This window comes from Genypterus blacodes, unplaced genomic scaffold, assembly GCF_046128005.1.
Source record: "Genypterus blacodes isolate CSIRO-AG114 ecotype Tasmania unplaced genomic scaffold, CSIRO-AGI_Gbla_v1 ptg000098l_1, whole genome shotgun sequence".
Taxonomy (NCBI): Eukaryota; Metazoa; Chordata; class Actinopteri; order Ophidiiformes; family Ophidiidae; genus Genypterus; species Genypterus blacodes.
The window spans coordinates 216400-240055 of NW_027466902.1; the positions used below are offsets into that span (position 1 = coordinate 216400).

General features: G+C 44.4%; 2 protein-coding genes across 6 annotated transcripts; both read left to right on the forward strand.

The window, feature by feature from the left end:
• Positions 1-332: 332 nt before the first annotated feature.
• stx3b (syntaxin 3b) lies at positions 333-11854 on the forward strand. 3 transcript variants are annotated; one of them, XM_076159609.1, is made up of 11 exons: positions 333-714; positions 4413-4487; positions 4612-4711; positions 4833-4907; positions 5065-5135; positions 5259-5367; positions 5459-5532; positions 6175-6309; positions 7071-7181; positions 8606-8726; positions 9079-10609. In XM_076159609.1, the coding sequence occupies exons 1-10, from the start codon at positions 685-687 to the stop codon at positions 8693-8695; spliced, it is 870 nt and encodes a 289-aa protein (XP_076015724.1). In that variant the 5' UTR covers positions 333-684; the 3' UTR covers positions 8696-8726; positions 9079-10609. The 3 variants fall into 3 exon arrangements, with proteins under 3 accessions (XP_076015724.1, XP_076015726.1, XP_076015725.1); XM_076159611.1 differs by lacking the exons at positions 7071-7181; positions 8606-8726; positions 9079-10609 and adding exons at positions 7433-7543; positions 11070-11854; XM_076159610.1 differs by lacking the exon at positions 8606-8726.
• Positions 11855-12364: 510 nt separating this feature from the next.
• Positions 12365-23360, forward strand: kdm2ab (lysine (K)-specific demethylase 2Ab). 3 transcript variants are annotated; one of them, XM_076159503.1, is made up of 23 exons: positions 12365-12573; positions 12989-13029; positions 14327-14465; positions 14731-14809; positions 14993-15039; positions 15170-15348; positions 15526-15632; positions 15798-15891; positions 16037-16190; positions 16292-16407; positions 16785-16911; positions 16997-17283; positions 17380-17457; positions 17607-17870; positions 18651-18779; positions 18910-18996; positions 19150-19365; positions 19463-19492; positions 19899-20989; positions 21171-21334; positions 21448-21594; positions 21707-21922; positions 22015-23360. In XM_076159503.1, the coding sequence occupies exons 2-23, from the start codon at positions 12994-12996 to the stop codon at positions 22194-22196; spliced, it is 3969 nt and encodes a 1322-aa protein (XP_076015618.1). In that variant the 5' UTR covers positions 12365-12573; positions 12989-12993; the 3' UTR covers positions 22197-23360. The 3 variants fall into 3 exon arrangements, with proteins under 3 accessions (XP_076015618.1, XP_076015620.1, XP_076015619.1); XM_076159505.1 differs by having other exon boundaries at positions 17033-17283; XM_076159504.1 differs by lacking the exon at positions 19463-19492.
• The last annotated feature ends 296 nt before the right edge of the window (positions 23361-23656 follow it).

The following is a 23656-nucleotide window of genomic DNA, read 5'->3' on the forward strand; positions in this document are numbered from 1 at the left end:
ATGTACCTGATAGTCGAGGTTTGGGAGTGTGCAGTATAGAGATAACGCACACGTGATTAATTATAATAAATCATTTGGAAATAATGACTCAGAAAATTCCATGGCTGTACACGATTTGTCAATTATTGGCCAAAATTGAAATTATTTGTATAGTGTCGTTTGAAACAATATGGCCCTGGATGCTGTTGGCATGCTGTATTTGTAGTGGTGTAACAGTTTATTTTCTTCTTCTCATTCTGTCTCCCTGCACCCCCTGAACGCAGCAGTGTTGCAGGTGCCCGGGGCGTGGTTTCATCCCCGCTTCACCAGGATTTGTTTGCGCATGCGTGAGTCGGAAAAGTGCGTTTTAGAATGATTACTGGATTAAACGGCTCTACGCAACTGTTGTTTTAATCCTCAAAGCGAGGAGATTTAGAAAAGAAAAATCACTGGATTTAAACCAGCAGCCATATTGTATGGAAAACGACGGGAAGACGCCGTTTTTCAGAAAAAGCCCAGTTCCAAGGCTCCACTGACAAGACTTTTGGAGTGTTTAATTCTTTTTCTCACTGCCGGTGTGTTTGTGTTGCACGGCTAGCTCGCCAGCTGGCTGGGGGACTCACAGTTTGGGAGCGTTTTTAGACAGTTTCACGGAATATTATTGTTGTTTCTTTGGTCGGCGGTGTCGAATTAATCGTTTGCAAAATGAAGGACCGATTGGAGCAACTTAAAGCGGTAAGTAGTGGACAGGAAATGTTGAGTTTTCTTGCAACGTCTTTATTTCACTTCACGGGCCTCTATGTAACCTTGACACAAACATAAGCCAGGTTTAAGAATGTAATATCGTGACATTTCCACATTTCCGTCAGGGTTTCAATGATAGGCATGAGATAAAATATGCTAATTACGGGAGACTGGCTTGTCCCATGTGATGACATAACTCTCATCAGGTAAAAGTGATATCATACTTCAATGTGTGCTGGTTTGTGTTTGATGATCCTGTATTTGGTTCTACAAGCTGTTATATTGTTCTGACCTCAACTGAATGGTGTGATCAGTGATCTGTGTATACACAGATATCGATCAGCATTTGCTCACCCCCAACCTGGGTATACACTAACAGATGTCATGTCTTATTTTATCTTAGTTTTCGATGATGATTTGTTCTCCTTTCTATCAGTAAAGTTAGAATGTCAACATTACAATCAAGTTAAAAGTAGATGTAATGATCTTCAGGGCCAAAATGAGTGTGTGAGTGAGTGTGTGAGGAGCCCTGCTGGCCTGGGGGTTGAGGGTGAGGCTTTGAAACTCTGTGGCCCAGGTTGGGAGACGTTGCCATAGCCACCTGACACTGGCCAAATATTTGCTGTTTTAGTTGCGTTCTCCCCCCAAGGCGTTTGTAAGTCACACTGCTGCCTTGGCTCAAGCCAGTAAAGATAACAAGTGAAGTAGGCCACGGTTATTGTTGTGAAGTAAATCAGTATTTACATTAAGGCCTGTAAAGCTGTAACTAGGTTCTCTTTCCTGCCATATACTCTCTATCAGTCTTTTCTACTCACACACTGTCTTTACATTGCTTCAATTTCCCTTCTAATTTTTCTCTTGCTGGTAATGATGCAGGTAGCATGTGTGCATATGATCTGTTGAGTATTCTGTTTGAACACACTCCATGCTCACTCCATACAGTAATTGCCTTGCTGTGAGTGCACTTGATGGATAATGTGTCAAGTTATATATTTATTTAATGATTTTGCAGACTTCCTGTTCCTTCTTCCCCCCCAAATGATGCATCAGAAGGCATTTTGAGTCCAAAATTACAGAACAGGAGAGGTGACATCCTCTGTTATTAAGATCAAATGTGGCTGTGACTTATTTTTCTCTATTGATAACTTATTTAAGCATGGGAATGTGATCATTATCTCATGGTAAAGATATTAATTTGTTTTTTTAGGACACCATCGACTACAACTTAACTATCACATGGCCAGGCATTACCTTTGCCTCTCATCTCCCACACAAACGTGTCCTTAGTAGGAATTTACTTTTACACATTTACTCAACATAAACAACCCGTTTTGACAAGGGTTGCTTCAAGTGAGTTGATTTAAGAGTTGTGACATCTGTACCAAGAGGCAATAACAGTTCTCAGTACGTGACAGAGATGGAAAACCATGATAACCCATATAGAAATTCAGAAAGGGACTGGAAATGAATGATATCACAACATAAACACGTGACAGAAATCCGACTGAAATGATACGTAAATGAAGAAAAGTAAGAATTTCAAAACATAAAGTAAAAATGCAGCATTTACGTATCAGCAAGCACTTTTTTAATTCCAGCTGTTTCCAATACTCTGCTCCCCCTGGTGTGTGTAAATGCATGGGACAGATTATTAGAGACACTTGAGAGAGAGATGTGATGTCTCCATGGTTAGTTGTACATCCCTAACAGAAACCAAACATTGTCAGCTTCACAGAGGAAGGATTTAGAGCAATGCTGAGCTATTGTGTTGTATTTGGATTGTACAGGTGTAGCTATTAAAGTATCCACTTAGTCTACATACTGTATACGCCTGCCAATGATATCATCTCGCTGACGCACTGTTTGATCCAGAACTACTAATCCTGCGTCCTGGTTCTCGCATGCCACCCTCACTCTTTTTTTGGAACATTGCCAACCATACTACACTTAACACTGTGTTGAATCTGTTTACTGCAGAGTGTCTCAGCTCACTCCAGCTTGTGTCCATCTTCATCTGACTCAACTGTGCTCTATGTACTTATGGTGTTAAGTGTACAATTGACAGTTGTTATGCCGTACATCCACCTCCGTATAAATGGCGATGATCATTAGAGACTAAATCTCGGCTTCTTCGCCTCTCAGTTCTTGTCTTGTTGATTTATTAGATAGTTTTCTGTCCACTCTGGTTAATGAGTTAGACTGTCATGTAACTCGATTGTTGTTACATGTCCGGTGGTCCAAAATGAGGTTTTGAATGATTACAAAGAACTGTGCTTTGTTTGTTTTGTGTCCTGACCCAGTAAACATGGGAATATTTAGTTCCAAGGTGGTGAAACAAGATGACAAGTTCATGTTTGTTGGATTTGATTGATCTGCAATGTCTTCTTGTGGTAAGAGTTTTAAAAAGAGCTGGTGACATTAGTAATTCCTCCTTGTTGACTTAAATAAAGAGTCACTCCCTTACTCTAAATATCCCTACCGGCATCAAACCGAGGTGAGTCCTTGTGCTTGACCTTAGGCTGTTTAGTTTGTTAATCCGTTTCTTTCACACATGTCGGCCCCTTTCTTCAGTGTTGCTGACACTGGAGGACACTGGAAGGAAGTGAGCGCTGGCTCTTATCTCACTGCTGCAGGGGTGTTCAAGCGAGAGAGCTTGAGAACGTGCAACAGCGACTGAGGAATAACTTCCAAAGGGTTTCAAAAGCATTGTCACTGTGCGTCGCGCGTGTGTGTGTGCGCCCTGCACTCCCAACACCAGTGGACTAGAGCAGGCTAAACAAAATTGTCAAAGCCGTATTTGCAATTCAAATAGTAAAGGAGGGGAAGCAGGCAGAAAATGCTCCTTGCCCTTGTTGCAGTAAATGTAAATCTCAGTGCTGTACTTTCTTTAAACTATTTTTACAGATAACGTCAGGATTTGTGTGACTCCACTCCATTTATAGCAGCATAAGAATATATTACTATTGATGTATATTCTTCAGCTTAATTCTCAGTCTTCAGTCTCAGATTCAGAAAGCCTGAGGAGACGATTCAGCAAAGAGGCGTGTCGTGTCGCCTCACATTTTCCATACGTTGACGTGGTTCCAGGCGGATTTGTAAATGTGGAAAGTCAGGTGTCCAGTAGAGACCTTAGACTCTTAAGTAAACGCAGTACAAATGTCTGCTGTGACGATCTCAACTGACCGAGAGACCCTTTCAGCAGACGTTACCAAAAGGGAGCGCACAAGTGTTTACTCTGATCTAAAGGTGCAGGTTTCTTGAAGCCACATGATAATAGGTCGGGTTCCTGAACTCTGGCCTTGGTGGTAAATATTCCCCTGCAGTTTGGAGCTTGTTGTGGCCGTGCTGCTTGTTTACTTATTGTCCACGGTGACACATTTGTAATACTTGCAGTGGTGATTTATGGGTAAATCCCTGTGACCGATTGTATTGACTATGATTTTACTCAAAGTATTGACAGTGGTGGACATTCATATACATTCAAACACATAGAATATACTGGATTGTATGTACGTTGTGTATTCTGCATGTATCCAGTCAGCCTGCTGGGTGAAACTCTAATCCTGTGACAGTGTTTGTGACACACTCTATACACTGAGCTTTAGAGAGGTCCATAATGCCCCTCACATGCTCTGACCGAGCAGCTGGAGCAAGCATCCTGATCTTTACGTCTTTATCCTCACTGCCAGACGTGCAATCAAGACGATGAAGAGGTGGAGATCTCTATGGACAATGCAGCGTTCATGGACGAGTTCTTTTCGCAGGTGAGTGTTGGTGCTTAATCACGGGCGTAAGGTTTTGCCACTTGTATCGCCTCTAAGAATCTAAGGTCTGTCTGTCTGTCTGTCTGTGTGTGTGTGTGTGTGTGTGTGTGTGTGTGTGTTTCAGATTGAGGACATCAGGAGCAGTATTGATAAAATTGATGAGAATGTGGCTCAGGTCAAGAAGCTCTACTCACTCATCCTGTCTGCTCCCACTTCAGATCAGAGTAAGAGGCCTTCTGCAACCCTCTAAAAAAGATTGTAAACAAGTTGACTCGTCCTAGCCAATAAATAAATAATGTCATCTGAATTGAGTTTGAGTTTATTGTCATGACACTTCCTTGCCAGAAACACAGGACGACTTGGAAGCGATCACTGGTGACATAAAGAAGATGGCCAACAACGCCAGAAACAAGCTCAAGAGTGAGTCTGCCTCCTCCTCCTCCTCCTCCTCCTCCTCCTCTTCGTCTTCCTCCTCCTCCAGTGCCACACACAGATCACGTCAGAATAAATGATACGATGTGCATGGTGTTTATTTACCTGTTGTCATTAATCAGTGTTTGGGTTGATTGTTCCTCAGCTATCGAGAGGAACCTGGAGTCAGAAGAGCAGGAGAGAGTGTCAGCTGACATACGAATACGTAAATCACAGGTACTTCATCTGATCTCCTCGACAACGTCTGGTCAAAATGTTGGACAATACTCGACGTTCAATGAAGGTGACGGTGAAAACGTTGTCGAGCTGCTCTAACCTTATTGTCCTGTTCTCTCCCAGCATGCAGTGCTGTCCAGGAAGTTTGTGGAGGTAATGACAAAGTACAATGAAGCCCAGGTGGACTTCAGGGAGAGGACTAAAGGACGTCTCCAGAGACAACTAGAGATCAGTGAGTGACGCGTCCTCCAAAGTCTTTAACCGCAGATACGACCATCATCCTGTGTTGTAATGCGGTGACATGTGAATGTTTTCCTCTCCAGCTGGAAAAAATACAACAGATGAAGAACTGGAGGAGATGTTGGAGAGCGGCAACTCTGCTGTGTTTACTGCAGGGGTAAGTGTGTGTCTGTGTGTGCGCCTGTACATTCAGTTCAGTTCAGTTCTATCAGCATATTGTCTGAGGTCTACATTGTCCATCGCAGGAAGGGTCAAGCCTGCTGATCGTTACAGTGCAAGAGGTTTAAAGGAAGTGATGACGCAGTTAACAGGCTAGATATAAATTGCTTTTGCAGGCAACACTTTGGCACCAGCATTTCCTGGTTCATGCTCAATAACAGCAGCCACTCTCAGTCACCGTGTGATGAGCTCATGCTCAGCCTAACATTGACACGCCCGGAGGTATGGGTTGCTTATTACAGCTCAAACGTCTTCTACTAGTTAAAGATTAGCCCGTGGCCTGCAGGGCTCAAAGTCACCGGAGATGTGGGGTTGATGACTTTGCTGAGTGGCTCGCTCTTTTTTGAATCCTTCCTAACTCCTTTTGCATAATCGCTGACAAATAGCAACCAACAGGAGGAAGGCAATGAGAAGGCAATGACCCGGTAATGGATCCAGATCCAGTGGGAACAGATGAGACTTAGACAGACTAATCGGACAAATTTTTAGACCTATGACCTACTGATGAATCACATGGGCATTGAAAAGAGGCGTGTGTGTATGGCAGGCCTGTAACTGTGTGAAATCTTCCCCTTAACAGATTGTGGACTCTGGGATCTCCAGACAGGCTCTGAATGAGATCGAATCCAGACACAAAGACATTGTGCGTCTGGAGAGCAGCATCAAGGAGCTGCATGACATGTTTGTAGACATCGCCATGCTGGTGGAGAGCCAGGTACACACACGGCCACGCATCAGATCACACACACACAGAACATCAGTCAGTCCTGTCAGCTGCTTTACAAACATGCATATTCACTCCATCCATACATTGACCCTCACTCTTGCCTGTGGCCTGATTTAACTCTTTCTCTGCCATTTCTTCCCCTCGCTCTCCATCTATCCACGTCTGTCTCTGCTTTCCTCTTTTCCAGCTCTGTGCCTCTCTTCATGTCTACCTTCACTCTCTTTAACAACTGCCACCTTCATCTTCATCACTCATTCAACACGTGGAGTTCAGCAATGATTACATTTTGTTAGATAGACAGATTGACGCATCGGTGCCTCACAGCACACTTTACACAACACTCAGTACCGTTTCATATTGTTGGTGTGTGCGTACTGAAACATAACCACATATTTCTCACTGGCTACATCATGCTTTCTGAGGGAAAGCCTCAATTGAGGTAAGGCTTTTGATTTGTCTTGCAACCCCCTGCTGTTTGTTTTGTGTGTAACTCAACCTTTTTATTATCAGAGATCAAATTTTGTTCAAGGTTTGTGACAAAATGAGAAATTTCTGCGCTAAGGGAAAGAAATTGTCAGCTACATTCATAGTTTTGCTTGAATGAAAGTAGCAAATTTTGACAATATGACCAATTAATAGTGTTGAGTTCAATCTCACGGGTCTGAAATGTTGCTTGTTCAAATACAAATCATTTGTTTGGGTAGCAAATGTGTTTCTGCTTGTCTTACTGATTGTTGTGTGTTTTTCAGGGTGACATTGTGGACAACATTGAACATAATGTATCTAAGTCAGTGGACCACATACTGGTGGCCAAGGAAAAGACCAAAAAAGCTGTAAAGTACCAAACCAAAGCACGTAAGGTACTGTGATCTGTTCCTGCACTCATTGCCCTCTAATGTAGCTGCTTCCTGTTTTTTTTCTTCAGCCCATTTGCTCAACACAGTTGCACCATTTTTACTTTCTCGCACATTAAAACCACAAAGTAAGCACATATCACACTACACACATCCAGAGCTGCTCAATCTCAGTCTACTTGTTGAATGTTCTCTCACTTGTACATGACACGTTTGCATGCGTTTCTCCACCTCTTAACTCGTTGCCCCCATGTCAGGGTGGAATGATTGAGAGGATTGAAAGCAACATGGACCAATCGGTGGGCTTTGTGGAGCGCGCCGTAGCCGACACTAAAAAAGCCGCAAAGTTTCAACAAGAGGCTCGCCGTGTGAGTGACTGCAGTTAACAACCCCAGCCTGGTTCCCCCCCAAAAGCGCAGAGTTAATTTGGCCCCGTCCAATAAAAAAAACAGCAATTCAAGTAATTCAAGTTTGCCTTTTAATCTTTATAGGCGACATAAATAGAAAGAGATGTAGAGATAAGATGGAGTTACGGTGATGTAGATGAACAAATACTGTGAGGCAGAATCAAGACTGTGTCACAGTGTTATGATGGAGCTAAAAGATCCCTGTTATTCATAATGTGGACGTGAACTTTGCCAAAGACTCTCTGCTGTCTCCTGTCGCGAGTGTTTGAAACTGAGCCGCCTTAGCCCGGACAGGATTCTGGGGAAGCAGGAAATGATTGGATTGGATAGAGATTGAGAATTCCTCTGAAACACAAACGATGCTTTTGGGGAAAACCAGGCTGACGACAAGGACACGACCCCCAACTCCATCACCAACCCAATCCTGCATCAAAACCTGGGTTTTCACCTTGATCCTGACCCTCCATGACCCCTGACCTCTCTGCCTGCTCAGATACTGAGCCTCTACCAATGTGGCCTGTGGATCCTTGTGCTTTGAAAACCACTGTAACCTTCCCCCCCACACACATACACACATACACACACCCACACACACACACACTCTGTTTCTCTCTCTTACAATCTTCTCTCTGTCCTTATTACTTGCTGTTCATCTTTAACCATAATCCTGTTTTTATTTACAATGGCTGCATCACCTCTGTATTGTTGTGTGTTTTAGCTGAAAATGTTGCGTGTTAAGTTGATCTTTAACTTATCATACGAGTTATTGCATTGAACTACATTGACGCATTCAGTCAATAGTTTTTATCAGACCGTAGCGATACTGAACACACACTATCCATGGTTGCCAAACTCCCAAAGCGACGCATTGATATACGACACCGCTATTGTTCCATTAAAAGTGACTTCCGCAAAGCCAGTAACCATAGAGTCATAAATGAATTACTGGGTCTGAAAACGCGTACAGAATGAACCTCCACATGTTAACAGTTTTCAGAGTGTGTACTTGGTTGTCCCCAACAGAAAGTGGTGATAATAGTGGTGGTCGTGGTGGTCTTGCTGGCCTTACTAGCGCTCATTATCGGGTTGTCACTGGGATTGAAGCACAGCTGATGAGCTCTTTGACAAACGGGAGAGGTTACTGGTAAGTGGCTCTGCAGCACGCAGACGTCTCATGTGGCTCAGCAGCGGGTGTTGGGTGTGGATTCCGGCTTTGGGGAAAGGGTCTGTGTCCTCTCCCCGTCACACGTTATGTGTGTGTACGCATGCATTCTCTTTGTATTGGTCTAACACGAGGTGTGGTGTGTGTTTAACATCCATGGGTGTGTGTTTTTTTCTGTTCTGGGGTATTCCGGTCACAGCTGAACAAACGGTTTTAGATTTAGTGGTGATACTTGGGCTGGTGTGTTTGGTTTGTGGGTTTATTCCAGTGAATTTAACGCCCCGAACCTAACCTCTGTGTCTCTCTGTGTCCCCCCCGCCTTTCTCTCCTGTAGAAGACGATCATTATTGGTGTAATCTGCGCTGTGGTTGTCGTCATCATCATCATCATCATCCTCTCCCAAACCTTATAGTTGGACCTGTCTCTTGCTACCATCATCACTTCATCATTACTCCATTCCGCTGCTTTCAACTGTCCCGCCAAGGACGGAGAAGAAAAGCCTCACATTGATCACTCCACATGGATATACCGTATTCCTTTTTCCATCCTCTGAATCGGCGCATACAAGACTGGAAGGCTTTGTATGAAGGCCTGGCATTGCAGTGGAATACATGACCTGTGGGACATAAGACCACTATGAAGTCTTTGTCCTCCCATTGATACTCCAGGCCTTGTATTTTTTTTATCAGTCCGACCAGAATCAACTTTGCGGCTTGGACAACACGCGGATCCTCCTGCTGCGAGTGGAGAAATGAGACTGAAGCCGATGAGGTGGGGGATGTTTTAAATATGTCATCACAGCAACATTACATCGGCCACGAAGCATTTCATTGTTCAACATCTCATTCAACATCAAGTCTTTACCGCGTCACCAACTCCATTTCAATATCCGTTCCATTTAGTTCACCTCCCTCACTGTGATCTCTTGCCTTTTATGAGCCCGGACACATTTTGTGTTTATAAAGCTATTATTCACTGTATAAGGATCCAGCACTTTCTGACTGTAAGTAAGCCGCAATATTTATGTAAATACTGGAATTATATTTTCTCTATGTTGTTGTTGTTGTCTTGACCTTGCCGTACATGGTGGGGCTCTCTAACTTAAAGAGGAACGGTGCGGCTCACCTATGATCCTTGAGCTTAGAGAGCCTAAAAGGTTTGTTCTTGTAATTGTGAAGGATAGTGCTTAGGGACACGCAAACATGCTAAAGGGGGCTTGGCATGCTTTCCTGGCTTGCAATCACCAGGGAGGCTGAAATATTTTATTAAAAAAAAAAAAAACTTGAATTGTTATTTAAAAAGCCTTTGGGTCTTTGCCACCCTGTCATGATATACAGAATGCTATGATTATCCTCGTGTGTCATTTCCACTGTTAAAATGCTATAAAATATATAATAAATATAATAAATACATTGATGCTCAGCCAACAACAAGACCAAACCACCAGACACAATCCAGATGTAGTCGGCATGTATTGATCCTGTCTGCGAGTTGTGGCAAGCAGACATAACAGTGCATGACGGGGCCACGATCACTGAGAGAAGTCTTTGTTTTTGTTCGACTTGGGCCTGAATAGTGCCTTGTTTAATTCTGCTCATTCAGAGGGTACTTGAGAGTGACACTCCCCCCTCCAGCTTAGTCTTTTAAAACGCACAGTCTGCTCCTTTGGCTGCTTACCACGACTGCTTGGATCTAACGGTGCCATTCAGGCCTCCTACTTTGCGACACTTTAACCGTGAGCAAGAGCTGTAACAAGAGAGGAGTGAGAAAATGCATAAATGTACTATGAAGTTCTATAGCCAATGATTTTAAAGAGTTAAAGATTTTATGTTTTTTAATAAATGGTTGGCTGCTATTTCCTTAAAGTCATGTGCTTGTCCATCCTTTTGCCCTTTGTGACAGAGGGTAAACATTTAACATTATAAAAGTCTGTTTTTTGGCGATGTCATGTTTGAGCTGTGTGAATGTTCTAAGTTTTTATGGGGTGATAGCGTGTCAGCAGATGGTCTTGTGCTGTTATGGAGCTTGATGAGCCAGCAGCTGATCTGCTGTTTTGCATAGAATATTACACAGCTTTTACAGAGTGGCGTGAAGGTCAAGGTAAGTTCTCTTTCATACCTTCTCTTCAAACACACATAGAATCACACACACACACAGAAACACACCCTACCTCTATTGTATGTGGTCCCTTGTTCTCCTTTTGCTTGATCATTTCCTCAAAACACCCAACATCCCTAACTGTTAAAATGTACTGTATGTTGTGTGTGTGAGCCCAAACCCCAACAGCTGCTGATATCCTCTTTCTGTTCTTGATGGAATCCACAGAAAAAGATGATGATAACATTGTGCTGTGCCATCATTGGAATCGTTGTGTTTTCGTATCTCTACAGTTTCTTCTCATAAAGGTTCGACACAAACACAATGACGCTGCATTCTGTGTCTGCAGAGCCTATCTGAATTCTCAAACTGTCCCTTTGTGTTGTTCCCAGGAAAATGGACTCATCCAAGAAGTAGAAGATATCCTGATGTACTCCTATATTTCCCTTTTTGGCCATTATTTGAATCAATCTATTAAAAATACAAATAAAAAGCTAACCATGTCACTCCTGTGTGCATCTCCTGCTATTGAGCTTAGGAAATAATGTTTCTTTCTCTGTATGAAGTGTGTGAAAACGTGTTATAGCTCATAAATGTTTAGATTTAGACAAACTGGCTCAAAATGTGACTTTTAATCATTCTGGGCCATTCTGATTGCGACTATAGCGCCGCCTGGTGGCAGACAGGAGGCCGAACCTTTACATTAAAATTAGATCGAGTTAGAATTTGAATTTTATAAACGGTGGAATTTTTTTTTACGTAAATGCGTGCATATGACTTAACACTGTCTTGACTTAAATGTCCACTTATATATACTGTACTGTACTCTGATCTTAATAATTCATGAAGTGGTATTTTATGACTTGAGTGTCTTTAATAATTTAAATAATTTGGTGTAATTTTTCTCTGACTGTATGAATCTGTGCTGCAATGGTTGTAACGATGGTGTGTTCTGTAACAGTGGTTGTCAATCTCTCACTGGATGTGTGCCAACCCAGTAAAGCTTGTTATGTAATAAAAAGCCCCGTGCGTGTTGCTTGTGCGCTCCGCCTCTCGCATTTCATCATTACTGCACGTACCCCAGCGCTTCTCGCGTAGGTGACGTCGCTATTGATGTCTTCGCACTCTAATTGTACCTTTTTAACAAAACTACATCTAACCGTGTAGCGATTTAATTAATGTACGTTTTCTTGACCTCATTTCATCCCCCATCTCGACGCTCTTCCTTGCCAAGCACAGGCCCGCCCACCAACACCATGTGGGATGTGTTTTACATAAGGGTGCGTTCGTTTTCCTACTTCGCGTTTGCAGAAACAAAAGAACGGGAGGAGCCACCGTAAGTAGTGCGCTGTATAGAGAGGGGAGGAGTCTTCTACAATAAACGGGTGAAGACAAACCAAGTGTCTTTTTACGTTGGAATATTCTAATCAGTTTTAAATAGCCAATCTGACCAATAGGAAAGCGTTATGCTAATTTATCAGCGCAGTGGTGTAAATAGAGGCGGGGCCATATTTTTTTCAGTTTGTGTGTATGTGTGTGTTTTTTTGTGACCAGCTGAAAATGGCGGCTCGAAGCGTCGAATCGTCTTAACTTTATCGCACAATAACAAACACAACAATATACACAGCCTCTTTTATACAACATGGCGAGAAACTTCGGCGAGAGGCCGGACGAGCCCTAGTGGAGACGCGTTACCGTGAACGCCGCGGCTAAAGGGACACAAGAAGCGAAGGTAACGAAGAAGAAGACCGAAACTGCCTTACAGGCTAATGTCAGCCAGCTAGCTAGTGCTAACGTTAGCCACCGATTTAAGAAAGGAACTGTTAGCGATTAGGCGACTTTATGTTGGCCTACTGAAATTACGTGAGCATATTTAAACGCCATTCCGGGTTCTTACCCTTTAATTCGACTCTTTATTTGGCACTTGCTTATATATGTCTGACACAGGACCTGGCGTGAGACGTAAAGGGTAATATCCGTATGCTAAACAACATAGATGGCTAGGGTTAGCAGGGAAATCTAACCATTCCCCATTGACGGAGCGTTGTGTGTTTCTGCCCTTTAAATGACAAAGATTAAAAATGAACACGCGTTGGATATTTAATCGATTGGACCTAACGTTGCTTCTGGAACTGTTTCTTTGCTAGACATTATGGCGGATCCTCATACGCGGTACAGCAAACGCCTGGTAAGTAACTATCAGCTCCCTCTGGTGCTACTTTCTTCTGTTGCCATTGTTGTGTGATTTCCCTCAAAGCCGCGAGCGTGTGTAAATGTCGGTTTGTTATATGATAAACAAAGTAAAGCCTTTTTCGTAATGTGTTGAATGAGCGGCCAGGTCACCCGGGCTTTAGTTTGGCTGGACTAATGTTGAACCTGACTCGAGACTCGGGTTCAAGTCGAGTTCAAGTTCATTGTCACGTCTAACAGCGTCTGCACAGTGACCGTGTTTCACCTCAATTACCGCGTGGCAATAAAACTCATTAGACCCACTCCAGTGGTTTCCATTGTGTTTGAATATACGAGCTTAACAGTAGAATGCGTCGTTAAATGTAGGTGAAGTTGAGCTTTTGCTGCCATTTTTTAAAACATAGTTTAAATTGGATTTAGTCGAATAATCGGGTCTCCTTGTAGACCGCAGTTGTAAAGAAGAGGAGCTTCTGAGTGGAGATGATGCCTTAGTTGTGGTGTGGGGGTGGGGAGACTTCAGCGTGGGGGTGTCGCGCCTGATCCATCTGTCTAGCCTGAGCAGTGCTGCAAGGAGTGAGGGGGGGCGGGTGGGTGGGAGAGTAAAGGGGGTTTGGGGGGTGCACTACATGTGAAAGATTAACCCCTGCTATTGTGATGCAGTTTGTATTGTGTGGTTCCCACATGGACTGAGATTTAGGTGCTGGATAACTGATCAGCATGGAATCATTTGGATTTTGTCCCTTGTCGGGTTGAATTGTTTGTTTTGTCATTGATAGTTTAATTCCTTATTCCTATATGCAAACAAAATACTGGGGGCAGCTTATATCTTATCATGTGGGTCAATTGAGGAGCTTAATAAAATATGTTTAGATTTGTTGGTGAAGGTCTGTTTGGGATTTTTGCTTCCCTATAGTTTCATTTTAGTCACATTAGTTTTCATACTAGAGCCTCTCGGCCATCTAACCAATAGTATTTTTGTGGGAATCAGTTTTTGTTTAGGAAACTACTGATAAGATACTACATGTTGTTATGAGGCTGGCATTTAACAGAAGCACCCCATGTTAGTAATTTACAGCTAGCTATTGTCTTTATGTTGTTTGCTCCACAAACATATCATTCCACAAATGTAAACATGTTTGATGTTGATTTAATCATTGCTGTCATGCTGACTTAATTTGCTGCCGCCACCCAGCGTACCATACTAACAGATTTTTGGTGCAATCAGATAGTGTGAGTTGTGCCCATTCTGCCTATCACTGAGCTCTGAGTTCATAGAAATCCTTATTTGCCAACAGCGCACAGGCACCCGGCGGCGCTACCAGGACGATGGGATCTCAGATGATGAAATCGAAGGGAAACGGACATTCGACCTGGACGAAAAGTTGGTGTGCGATAGGTTTGGCTCCAACTTGGTGAAACACATGGAGGGAAAAGGTCAGATTTTACAAATAACGTTTCAGTTTTATTTTCAGTAAATCCATCAGTATGAATAGCTAATGCAGTAAGAAAATAATGAAGTGTCTTTGGTTTTATGTGCTCCGTTGCTTGATGATATTTTTAGACCTGTATGGATATAAGTGTCCCTCCCTGTCATGGTGCTATACAGCTCATGAGGTTTTTTTGGTTTTATGTATGTGTGTGTGTGTTCTCAACCCAAATGCGAGGTTGACAAGTCTGTCTCCGCATATCTTCTTTGTAGATTTTACATTTGAATACATCCAGAGGGAAGGGCTCAGGGAGCCAATTATCTTTGAGAAGGCAGACGGGCTCGGCATACAGTAAGTTGCTTTCCTCGATGCTCGTTCTCACAGTCAGGATTTAGTTTGTCCTCAATGAAGTGTATTTATCAGTATTTTTTTTTTTTTTTTATATTTTAAAGGTTAATGCCAATAAACCTGTTTAACTCTACACCTGAGGCAAACATCGTAATGTACTGACAAGGACATGTCTCACTTTTTCAGAATGCCAGACCCTGATTTCAGTGTGAGTGATGTCAAGGTCTTCGTTGGTAAGTTTCTAGTCTGTGTTCCCTCATGGCACCAAAGACATTTTTACAGACTAAACATTACATAGCTGATGTCTCTGCTGGTCGACGCTGGTGCACGTCTGGTTGCTAACCCCCCATTTAACTCTTTCAGGTAGTCGACGTATTGTGGATGTGATGGACGTGAACACACAGAAGGGCATCGAGATGTCCATGGCCCAGTGGGGGCGCTATTATGAGACTCCTCCCTCGGAACGCGAAAAGCTGTACAATGTCATCAGCCTCGAGTTCAGCCACACCAAACTCGAGAACCTGGTTAAACGGCCGGCTTCGGTAAGGCAGCCTTTAATCTGACTCCTTAGGGTGATAGATACTACACAACATACTGTATGTGGGACTACAATATAAGTCTCAGGGTAATAAGACGTCATTTACATACAGGAAGCAGTGTCAATCACACTGCTGGGCTTGGTTCAGATAATTCATATGTGCTGCTTTCATAATATTCAGGTGGATCTCATTGACTGGGTAGACAACATGTGGCCTCGCCATCTCAAGGAGCGACAGAGAGACTCTACTAATGCCATCATCGACATGCACTATCCCAAAGTACAGAAGTGAGTAGATCAGAGCACAAAGAAATACTTCTGTTCCCCTTCAGTTTATGCTAGGTACTCTTATCTCTGATGTCCCGATTCATAAATCTCTTAATGCTTTTCTTTTTGTCCTATGCTTCTGTCCTCTGTTATCTTCATTCTCCCCTCTCTCTTGTCTTCTCCCAGATACTGTCTCATGAGTGTGCAGGGCTGTTTCACAGATTTCCACATTGACTTTGGTGGCACTTCAGTTTGGTACCACATCCTGCGAGGAGGAAAGGTCAGTCTCAGTGTCACGCCCTTCTGAAATTGTAGAGTGCTGAACAGTGGAAAAAAAACTTTGCTCTTCAAATTTCTCTCTCTCTTCCGAGGTCATTGCAGTGCTTCAATTGTTGATCACAAACTTTCCACGTTTGACCCTGCAGGTGTTTTGGCTGATTCCACCCACTCCCCAGAACCTGGAAATGTATGAGAACTGGGTTCTATCAGGGAAACAGGGAGACATCTTCCTGGGAGACAAGTGTCATGACTGTCAGAGGATAGAGCTCAAGCAGGGATACACCTTCATGATCCCATCAGGTATGCTACTGTAATCTGTAAGCAGTGCCACATAGTATACACAACATCTGTACGGTGTATTCATGTTTTGACAAAACACCACTGTGTCGGTTGTGTGGCAGGCTGGATTCATGCCGTGTACACCCCAGAGGACACTTTGGTGTTTGGAGGGAATTTCCTCCACAGCTTTAATATCCCTATGCAGCTCAACATATACAACATCGAGGATCGCACACGGGTAAGCAAAGCCTCACGTTCTGCCATTCCACTCACACAAACTTGACTTCACATTCTCTAATCACGGAGGACATGATTCAGAAGCTGTTTCTGTGGAATTGCACTTTCTGAAATTGTAGACTCAAGCTGTAATGGTGATTAAAAAATTGAAAGCATTATCCTGACTTCAGCCTTCTACCCAGCTCCTCTGAAGCAGAAGGACAAACCTCTGATGAGTTTTCCCTATAAGCCCTATGAGATCATCAGTGGTGCTTTTAAATGCAATATTTTAAAAAGCGTATCTGTACTTTAAATTCAACACATGGCATTGGTTGGCAAAGGCTGAATTATAAAAAAATAAATCCTGTTTCCTAATTAGACACTGTCCTCTTCCTGTAGGTGCCAGCAAAGTTCCGCTATCCTTTCTACTATGAGATGTGCTGGTATGTCCTGGAGAGGTACCTCTACTGTCTGACCAACAACTCCCACCTGACTCCTGAGTTTCAGAAATACTCATTGGGCATAGGTAAGGAATGATGTTCACGAATCCTTGCTGTGCTTTAAAAGTTTTTCTTTCAAACACTCGCATAAAGTGATTCAATCACTGACAGGCGCTACAACCACCCGTCATGTCCTTCCCTTTTCAGGACTGACTCCCGCTGACCTTGAAGCCAGGAACAACAGCAGCTCCAGTGACACTGAAAATGAGGAGACGAAGGAGCGCATGGAAGTTAAGGAAGAGGAGGTAGATCCAGCCACCAAACCTCGGCCTGTCCTGACCCAGTTTGAGTTGGAGGGGCTGTGGAACCTTCTAGGGAAGCTGGAGGAGCTGCCTGCCCACAAGAAGTGTGTCCCTGCAGGGATCAGGGATGCCACAGCCTTGCTTCAGGACATGAAGGTGAGTGTTAACAAATAGCCTTTTTTGAGCATCCTGTGACTTTGTAAAACCATATTTATCTTCTTCCTTTTTCTCCTTGTGTCAACATGTATCCAGGCTGTTCTGGATGAGCACTCAGAAGATAACCCCAAGTTGTCTTACACTGGAGAGCCCATCGTCAAGTGGCCCAATAGGGTGAGCAGGATCACATTGTTTCTCTTTTTATGATGGCTTATCTGACAGACATGAACATACCTGCTTGTGGAGAAAGCACATTTATCGAGGGACTAATCTCTAATTTGGTGCTCTTTTTGTTTTCTATTTCTGTGCTGACCTGTGAACAGCCGACATGGTACCAGTCACCCACGCCCGCTCCCGCTCCCCCTGTCCTCTACCGTCCCCGCCATGGCCCCACCCTGCACAAGCCTCTGGTTCAGAGGTCCAAACGCTCTTCCATCTCTGCACTGAGGCGCCGAAGGGTGAGGTGCAAGCGCTGTGCTGCCTGCTGCCGGAAGGAGTGCGGCAACTGTCAGTACTGCCAGGACATGAGAAAGTTTGGTGGGCCGGGACGCATGAAGAAGAGTTGTGTCATGAGACAGTGTCTAGTGGTGAGTTCTTGTGCCCATGTCGATTCCTATGACATGTACATCTATACCATGTTTACTTACACCCGTAGTTACTGTTTTATTTCATATTAACACTGACTCTGTATATGTCATGTGATGGTGCACTTGTCGTACTTGTCCAGAATGTTCATTCCAACCGGAAGATAAGCACTGATATTATTTGTACCCTAAATGTTCTTATTCTACTGATACTACTGTAATTGGAGAGTGTGTGTGCTTGTTTGTGTGAGCACCCTTCCCCCAGAAGCATTGTTCAGGGTTCCTGTATTTGCATAGGCTACTTTTCATTTCATTTACATATAAATTTGACGTTTTATTTGCATTACCAAATTCTAACTGTGTGAGACACGAATGGAACCATGCTTGAAAGTCACAGTTGTGAATGACATCATGAGCCGCTGGAACCACGCCTAGCAGGTTACAGTTGTTAATGACATCATGGATGGAACATCTGCTAGCACCACCCCCATAGTGGCATCATGAATGATGTCATAGTTGGTATTGTAATGACATCATGAATGAGAGCAGTCGTGAGAGGGAGGGCCTGGGGTGAAGGGGGTGAAAGGTCAGGGGGAGGATGTTAGAGACGCGTGTCTGTGTTGTTTGTATGGAGTTGTATTTATTAGTTGAACTACGTGTGAACAGAACTTTAAATGAAAATGATCTGTATACCTCACTTGGGGAAGTAATTAACTGTGCCAGTATGTTGCATCACTGCCCAACACTTGAAGTAAATGCTGCCCACTCTTTCTCTTTCTCCAGCCTGCCTTGCCGAACACAGCACGATGTGCCATATGTGGAGAAGGAGAATCTGAGGAATCAATCCCTGCCACTCATAAACTCATGGAATGCTCTATTTGCTCCCAGATTGCCCATCGTGAATGCATCAAGGTGAGGGACATCCATCCAGACAAATGAATGGCTATGCACCAAATTATTAAGTAGTTTAGTAACCTTACTGTCTTCAAAGCTGTGTATGTAGGTTAGAGTCAGTACTAACTCTTGCTGTTCTCCATTTCAGGAGCCGGGTGAAGGGAAACTCAATAAGGATTTGCCCAGCTGCTGGGAATGTCCCAAATGTTACCAGGCCGAAGGCTCCACTTCAGAGGTACCTGATGCACATCTTCTGTCTTCTGTCTCTCCTTCTATCTCCCCCTCTCTCTCTGTTTAGCTTTTTTCAATCTCAACCTTTTTCACGTCTACTAGTTGGCTTATTGTTCACAATCTGCTACTGTCTCTCCTCATGTCCCTCCCTCACCAGTCTTCCAGTGATGAAGAAAGTGTAAAGTCAGAGGGATCATCATCCTTGCAGCTTGCTTATCGGGAAGGCATTGGCGTAGGCACTGAGGTCAAACGGGGGCACTGTGGCAGCCACTCATCCCAAACCACAGCGCCACCACCTTCTCAGAGACTGCTACTGCAGCATCAACAGAACCGCAAAAGAGCAAACGCACTGGAGCTAAGACTAAAGAAAAGGGTAAGCCACAGGGAAAGGGCCCTTAAGGGAAGGAGGGGGGTTCTGCTGATATGTAACATTTAACTTATTCCCCTACCCACTTTTGTATTTATTGCAGATAAAGCTGGAGCGCAGCAAACTCTTAGCAGTAAGCAATTCACTTATTTCTGCAATGGTACTATTGTGCAGACGTTAAGTTGTATGTTAGCATTTTTAGTATTTCTTCCAAGTATTTTCTTGCCAGGCAGCTTAAGTTTTCAGACAGTCAGTATTATTTTTTCACATCACTTAGCACTACTCGGCAAGAGAACAATCTCAAGTCTTGTAATGTTTTAGGCAGCTTTAAAACATCAATTTGTGTGTTTTAAAGATATCCATATTAGATACAGTGCAGCAAAGTTAGAATAAATGGTAGAGCTCACATTGTTGAAGGATTACTAAGAGTGGAGTGTTAAGTTGTGACTGTCACATTAAATTGCACTCATCAATAGTTGTTTTTGAAGCTGACTGCTGGAGTGCAGCCCCTTAATTCTCTGCCCTTTCCCTCTCAACAGAAGCAGGCCTCTCTTGACCGTTCACCCAGGATGCTGGCATCAAGGCTCCTATCCCGGATGCGCTCCCCAATCAGCAGGTTGTCTCAGAATCGAGGCCGGGGCAGCAACTGGCCAAGTGGCTCCAGCAAACGCAGCTCTACAGAAGGGGCCGCATCCGCGTCCGTCCAGCATCAGCAGCAGTCTTCCCTCAGTCTGGCACTGGAGTCCAAAGGAGAGCCCTGTAGAGGGAGGGGGAGAGGGGTCAGACTAAGGGGAGGAGGGGCAGGAAGAGGAATGAGAGGAGGGAGAAGCCATGGGGACATTGAGGAGGAGAGCGAGGACAGCAGCAGCTCCAGCAGCAGCTCCAGCAGCTCCAGCAGCTCCACCAACAGTAGCAGCAGTGACGAGGAGGGGGAAGAGGAGAGCAGGAAGAATGGCGTCAGGGGCGTGGACAAAGAGAACCAGCCACAGTCGAGGAGAGGTGGACGGGCACCCAAAGAAAGAGAGGAGGAAGTATGTGAGGTGGGCAATCAAAATGGTGCAGAGGGCGAGGAAGAGGATGAGACGGAGCAGGGCGGTCACATAGGGGACACAGATGGCCTGAGCAAAGACTCAAATCTTAAAGTGACTCTGCAAAAGCCATCCAGGACCAAGCGAGACCCAACAGCGATTGTTCCCAAACTGGAGGCCATCTCCTCACAATCCACTACTTCCACAATTCAAAGCCAGGCCAGAGTGCTCGCCCGGCCCCCCATCAGAAACCGCGCCGCCGGCCCGGAGCACCACTCAAACACGCACGCCGCCGCAACTTTCACCCGCAGCAGACACCCAGACACTCGCTCCGCCCACCCGGAGAGGTCGAAGGTCGCCAAAAAGCCAAGGTTGGACAAGCCAGCTAAACTGAGTAACGGTGCTTCCAGTTCTGCGACCTCTGAGCTTCCTCACCTCCGCGTCCCTCTGTCCGCCCTGCAGGAAGGCGGGGGCGAGGCCGACAGGGACACGGGAGGGAGCGGGCCGAGCTGCGAGAGGGAGGTGTGGGTGTCAGTCTTCCGCTACTTGAGCCGAGCAGATCTGTGCGTCTGCATGGCCGTTTGCAAGAACTGGTACAAATGGTAAGACGTTCTGTCAGTCAGTGTCACAGGCGCAAATGTTTTGTTTGTGGCTCACACGTTGAAACTCACACATGAGCACTAATAAAGTTGTTCTATCGTGATCGTACGGTGTGTAATTTCCAGGTTTGCATATCTATGTGAAGTGGCATCTCCCTAATGATTTGTTAATGTTTGTTCTTAGGTGCCTAGACAAGCGGCTTTGGTCCCGGATCGACCTAAGTATCAAGCGGATTGTCTCTCCTCAGGCGCTTACAGGCATCATAAAGCGACAGCCGGTCACGCTGGATCTCTCCTGGACCAACATTTCCAAAAAACAGCTCAACTGGCTTATTGGCCGCCTGCCTGGTACACACACACACGAGCCCCCATAACATTTTATGTCCTTTATAAAATGTGACCGTGGTGGAAATAGCACATCGATCAAACGCAGCGATTCAAATGTTCTCTCGACTTTTCAGGGTTGAAGGATCTCATGCTGGCTGGTTGTTCCTGGCCGTCTATTTCAGCTCTCAGCACCGCCAGTTGCCCTCTCCTCCGTTCTCTAGACTTGCGGTATGCAGATGGCATCAAGGACTCTCAGATCAGGGAGCTGGTGACCCCTCCAGGTAAGAGCAGAGTGGCCTGAGAAATCCCACTTTGAATGTGTTGTTACTAGATACACAAGAGATTAGCAGCAGTTCTTATCTTTCTGAATGTTTTGTCTTGTCTGTGTTCCAGGCTGTGACAACCGCAGTCAGTTGCGAACCATGCAGAGTTTGCGCCTTGCAGGCCTCGATATCAACGATTCCACCCTGCGACTGGTGATCCGGCACATGCCGCATTTAACGCGCCTGGACCTTTCCCATTGCAACAGCCTCACAGACCACTCCATCAACCTGCTCACTGCAGTGGGCTCGTCCACCCGCAATACGCTCACAGAACTCAACCTAGGAGGTGAGAGACAGCAACAGCTAAGATGCTGAACATACACGGAAATAGGAAAAAGCTTAGACTCACAGATTTAAAACTCTACGCTTCTTTTCCAGGCTGCAGCAAGCTGACAGACACGTGTCTGAAGTATCTCCGGCGCCTCTCTTGCATCTCTCTGCTCGATCTCCGAGGGTGTAAAGGCGTCTCCCGCAAAGCCTGCGAGGCCCTTATCTCCGAGCTGTCCATCAACACGCTCTACTGCCTATCGGACGAAAAGCTGATCCAGAGGATATCCTAAGTGCGCGCCTCCAGATACAAAAGTAGGGGGAGTGTGTCCTGACGTGACTCTTTTTCTCTGCAACACATACGGATACAAACATAAGGAGAACAGAGGAAGATCACCAGCTCCTGTGCTACATAAAAGGAGGGAGGGGTGAAACATTGGAGCCACTAGTGTTGGTAAAGAAAGGGGGGATGTCAGGGCTGGAGCAGTGTTTCTTTATATTGTACACATTTCAGTTTATTTCTGCTTACTTACAAGTCTCAGGAGGTTTCTTTTGTTACGTTTGTCAATGTTCTGTGACAAAGTGCAAAGTGGGTTTTTTTTCCATTGCCAGACGAGGCAGAACTTTGGCGATTCATCAGCTGTTTTACATTTACACATCCAAGGGGTTAACGTCCTATGACAGCCAGCTCTTCAATTCTTTGAGCAGACTCCAATCAGACAACACACAACATAAGCAAAGATATTTGTGGTACGTGTCGCATCGGCGTCTCCCACAGGTCCCCGTAAACATCAAATATATTTATCCTGTGACAAATTTGAATTCATTATTTGATTCCAACTGTATTTCGATCACTTCTAAGATGGAGGATGTCCGAGCCACAGAAAGACGCAGCAAATTTTTGGTTTGAATATCCGACAGAGCGACTGTTTTTGGTTTTAGATGTGAAATCACAGGCCTGCTTCTCATTTAGGTTTCAGTCATTTGGCAAAAAAAAGAAAAGGAAAAAAAGCTCTGTGACGTGACGTTTATTTTTCTATGACAAAAGCAGCCTGTGATCACGATTAGTATTTATTGCTCGTTCAGGTTTGTGGGTGCAACTAAGGCGGACACAACTCAGCGCCCCTCTGAGGCGGAGGGATGGAATGGGGCCGTTTAGAGGGGGAAAACAAGTGTGAGAAGGCAATCGACATGGAAACGAGACCCGTCACCCCAAAGAGGGTCAGTTGCATTAAGTGTATGGGGTTAAGCCATTGGTTTAGTGTGGTTTGGTGACATTTTTAAACAAGACTTTCAGGTGCTATTATTCCCAAAATCCTCTTGCGTTTTTTTTTTTGTACAGACAGTTTAGAACAGAATGTTAATATTCTAGATGAAACTACTTCCCCAACTTCCCCTCCCCCGCCCTCTTTGATACACTTTTTCTTTTCATGGTTGAACATGTGAGTACCTACTTTCACTGAATTTCATGACTGTGTCAAATCCAGTGTAGACATGTGTGATGTTTGGCAGGCGCTCACGTCTCCGCTCCCTTTTCAGTTCAGTGCTTCTGTAACAAGGCTCTCCTCCTCGCCATATCCCTTATTGAATATAAATATATAAATATCTACTTTTATGTACATGTGTTTTTCCTCTTTTAGACTATGAAAAACGGAGATCCTGTAGCATTGTAATTATTTTCAGAGGGCTTTTTCACTTTACGTTGTTGTTTGTGTTATTTTTCAAGAAAAATAAAAATGGTGAATAAGGGGAA

Coding starts and splice junctions, on each gene's coding strand:
- stx3b (XM_076159609.1), top strand. CDS start 685: ATGAAGGACCGATTGGAGCAACTTAAAGCG. Junction 715..4,412: donor GATTGGAGCAACTTAAAGCG/GTAAGTAGTGGA, acceptor CCTCACTGCCAG/ACGTGCAATCAAGACGATGA. Junction 5,533..6,174: donor CTGCTGTGTTTACTGCAGGG/GTAAGTGTGTGT, acceptor TCCCCTTAACAG/ATTGTGGACTCTGGGATCTC.
- kdm2ab (XM_076159503.1), top strand. CDS start 12,994: ATGGCGGATCCTCATACGCGGTACAGCAAACGCCTG. Junction 16,408..16,784: donor ACATCGAGGATCGCACACGG/GTAAGCAAAGCC, acceptor CTCTTCCTGTAG/GTGCCAGCAAAGTTCCGCTA. Junction 17,458..17,606: donor TCGTCAAGTGGCCCAATAGG/GTGAGCAGGATC, acceptor ACCTGTGAACAG/CCGACATGGTACCAGTCACC.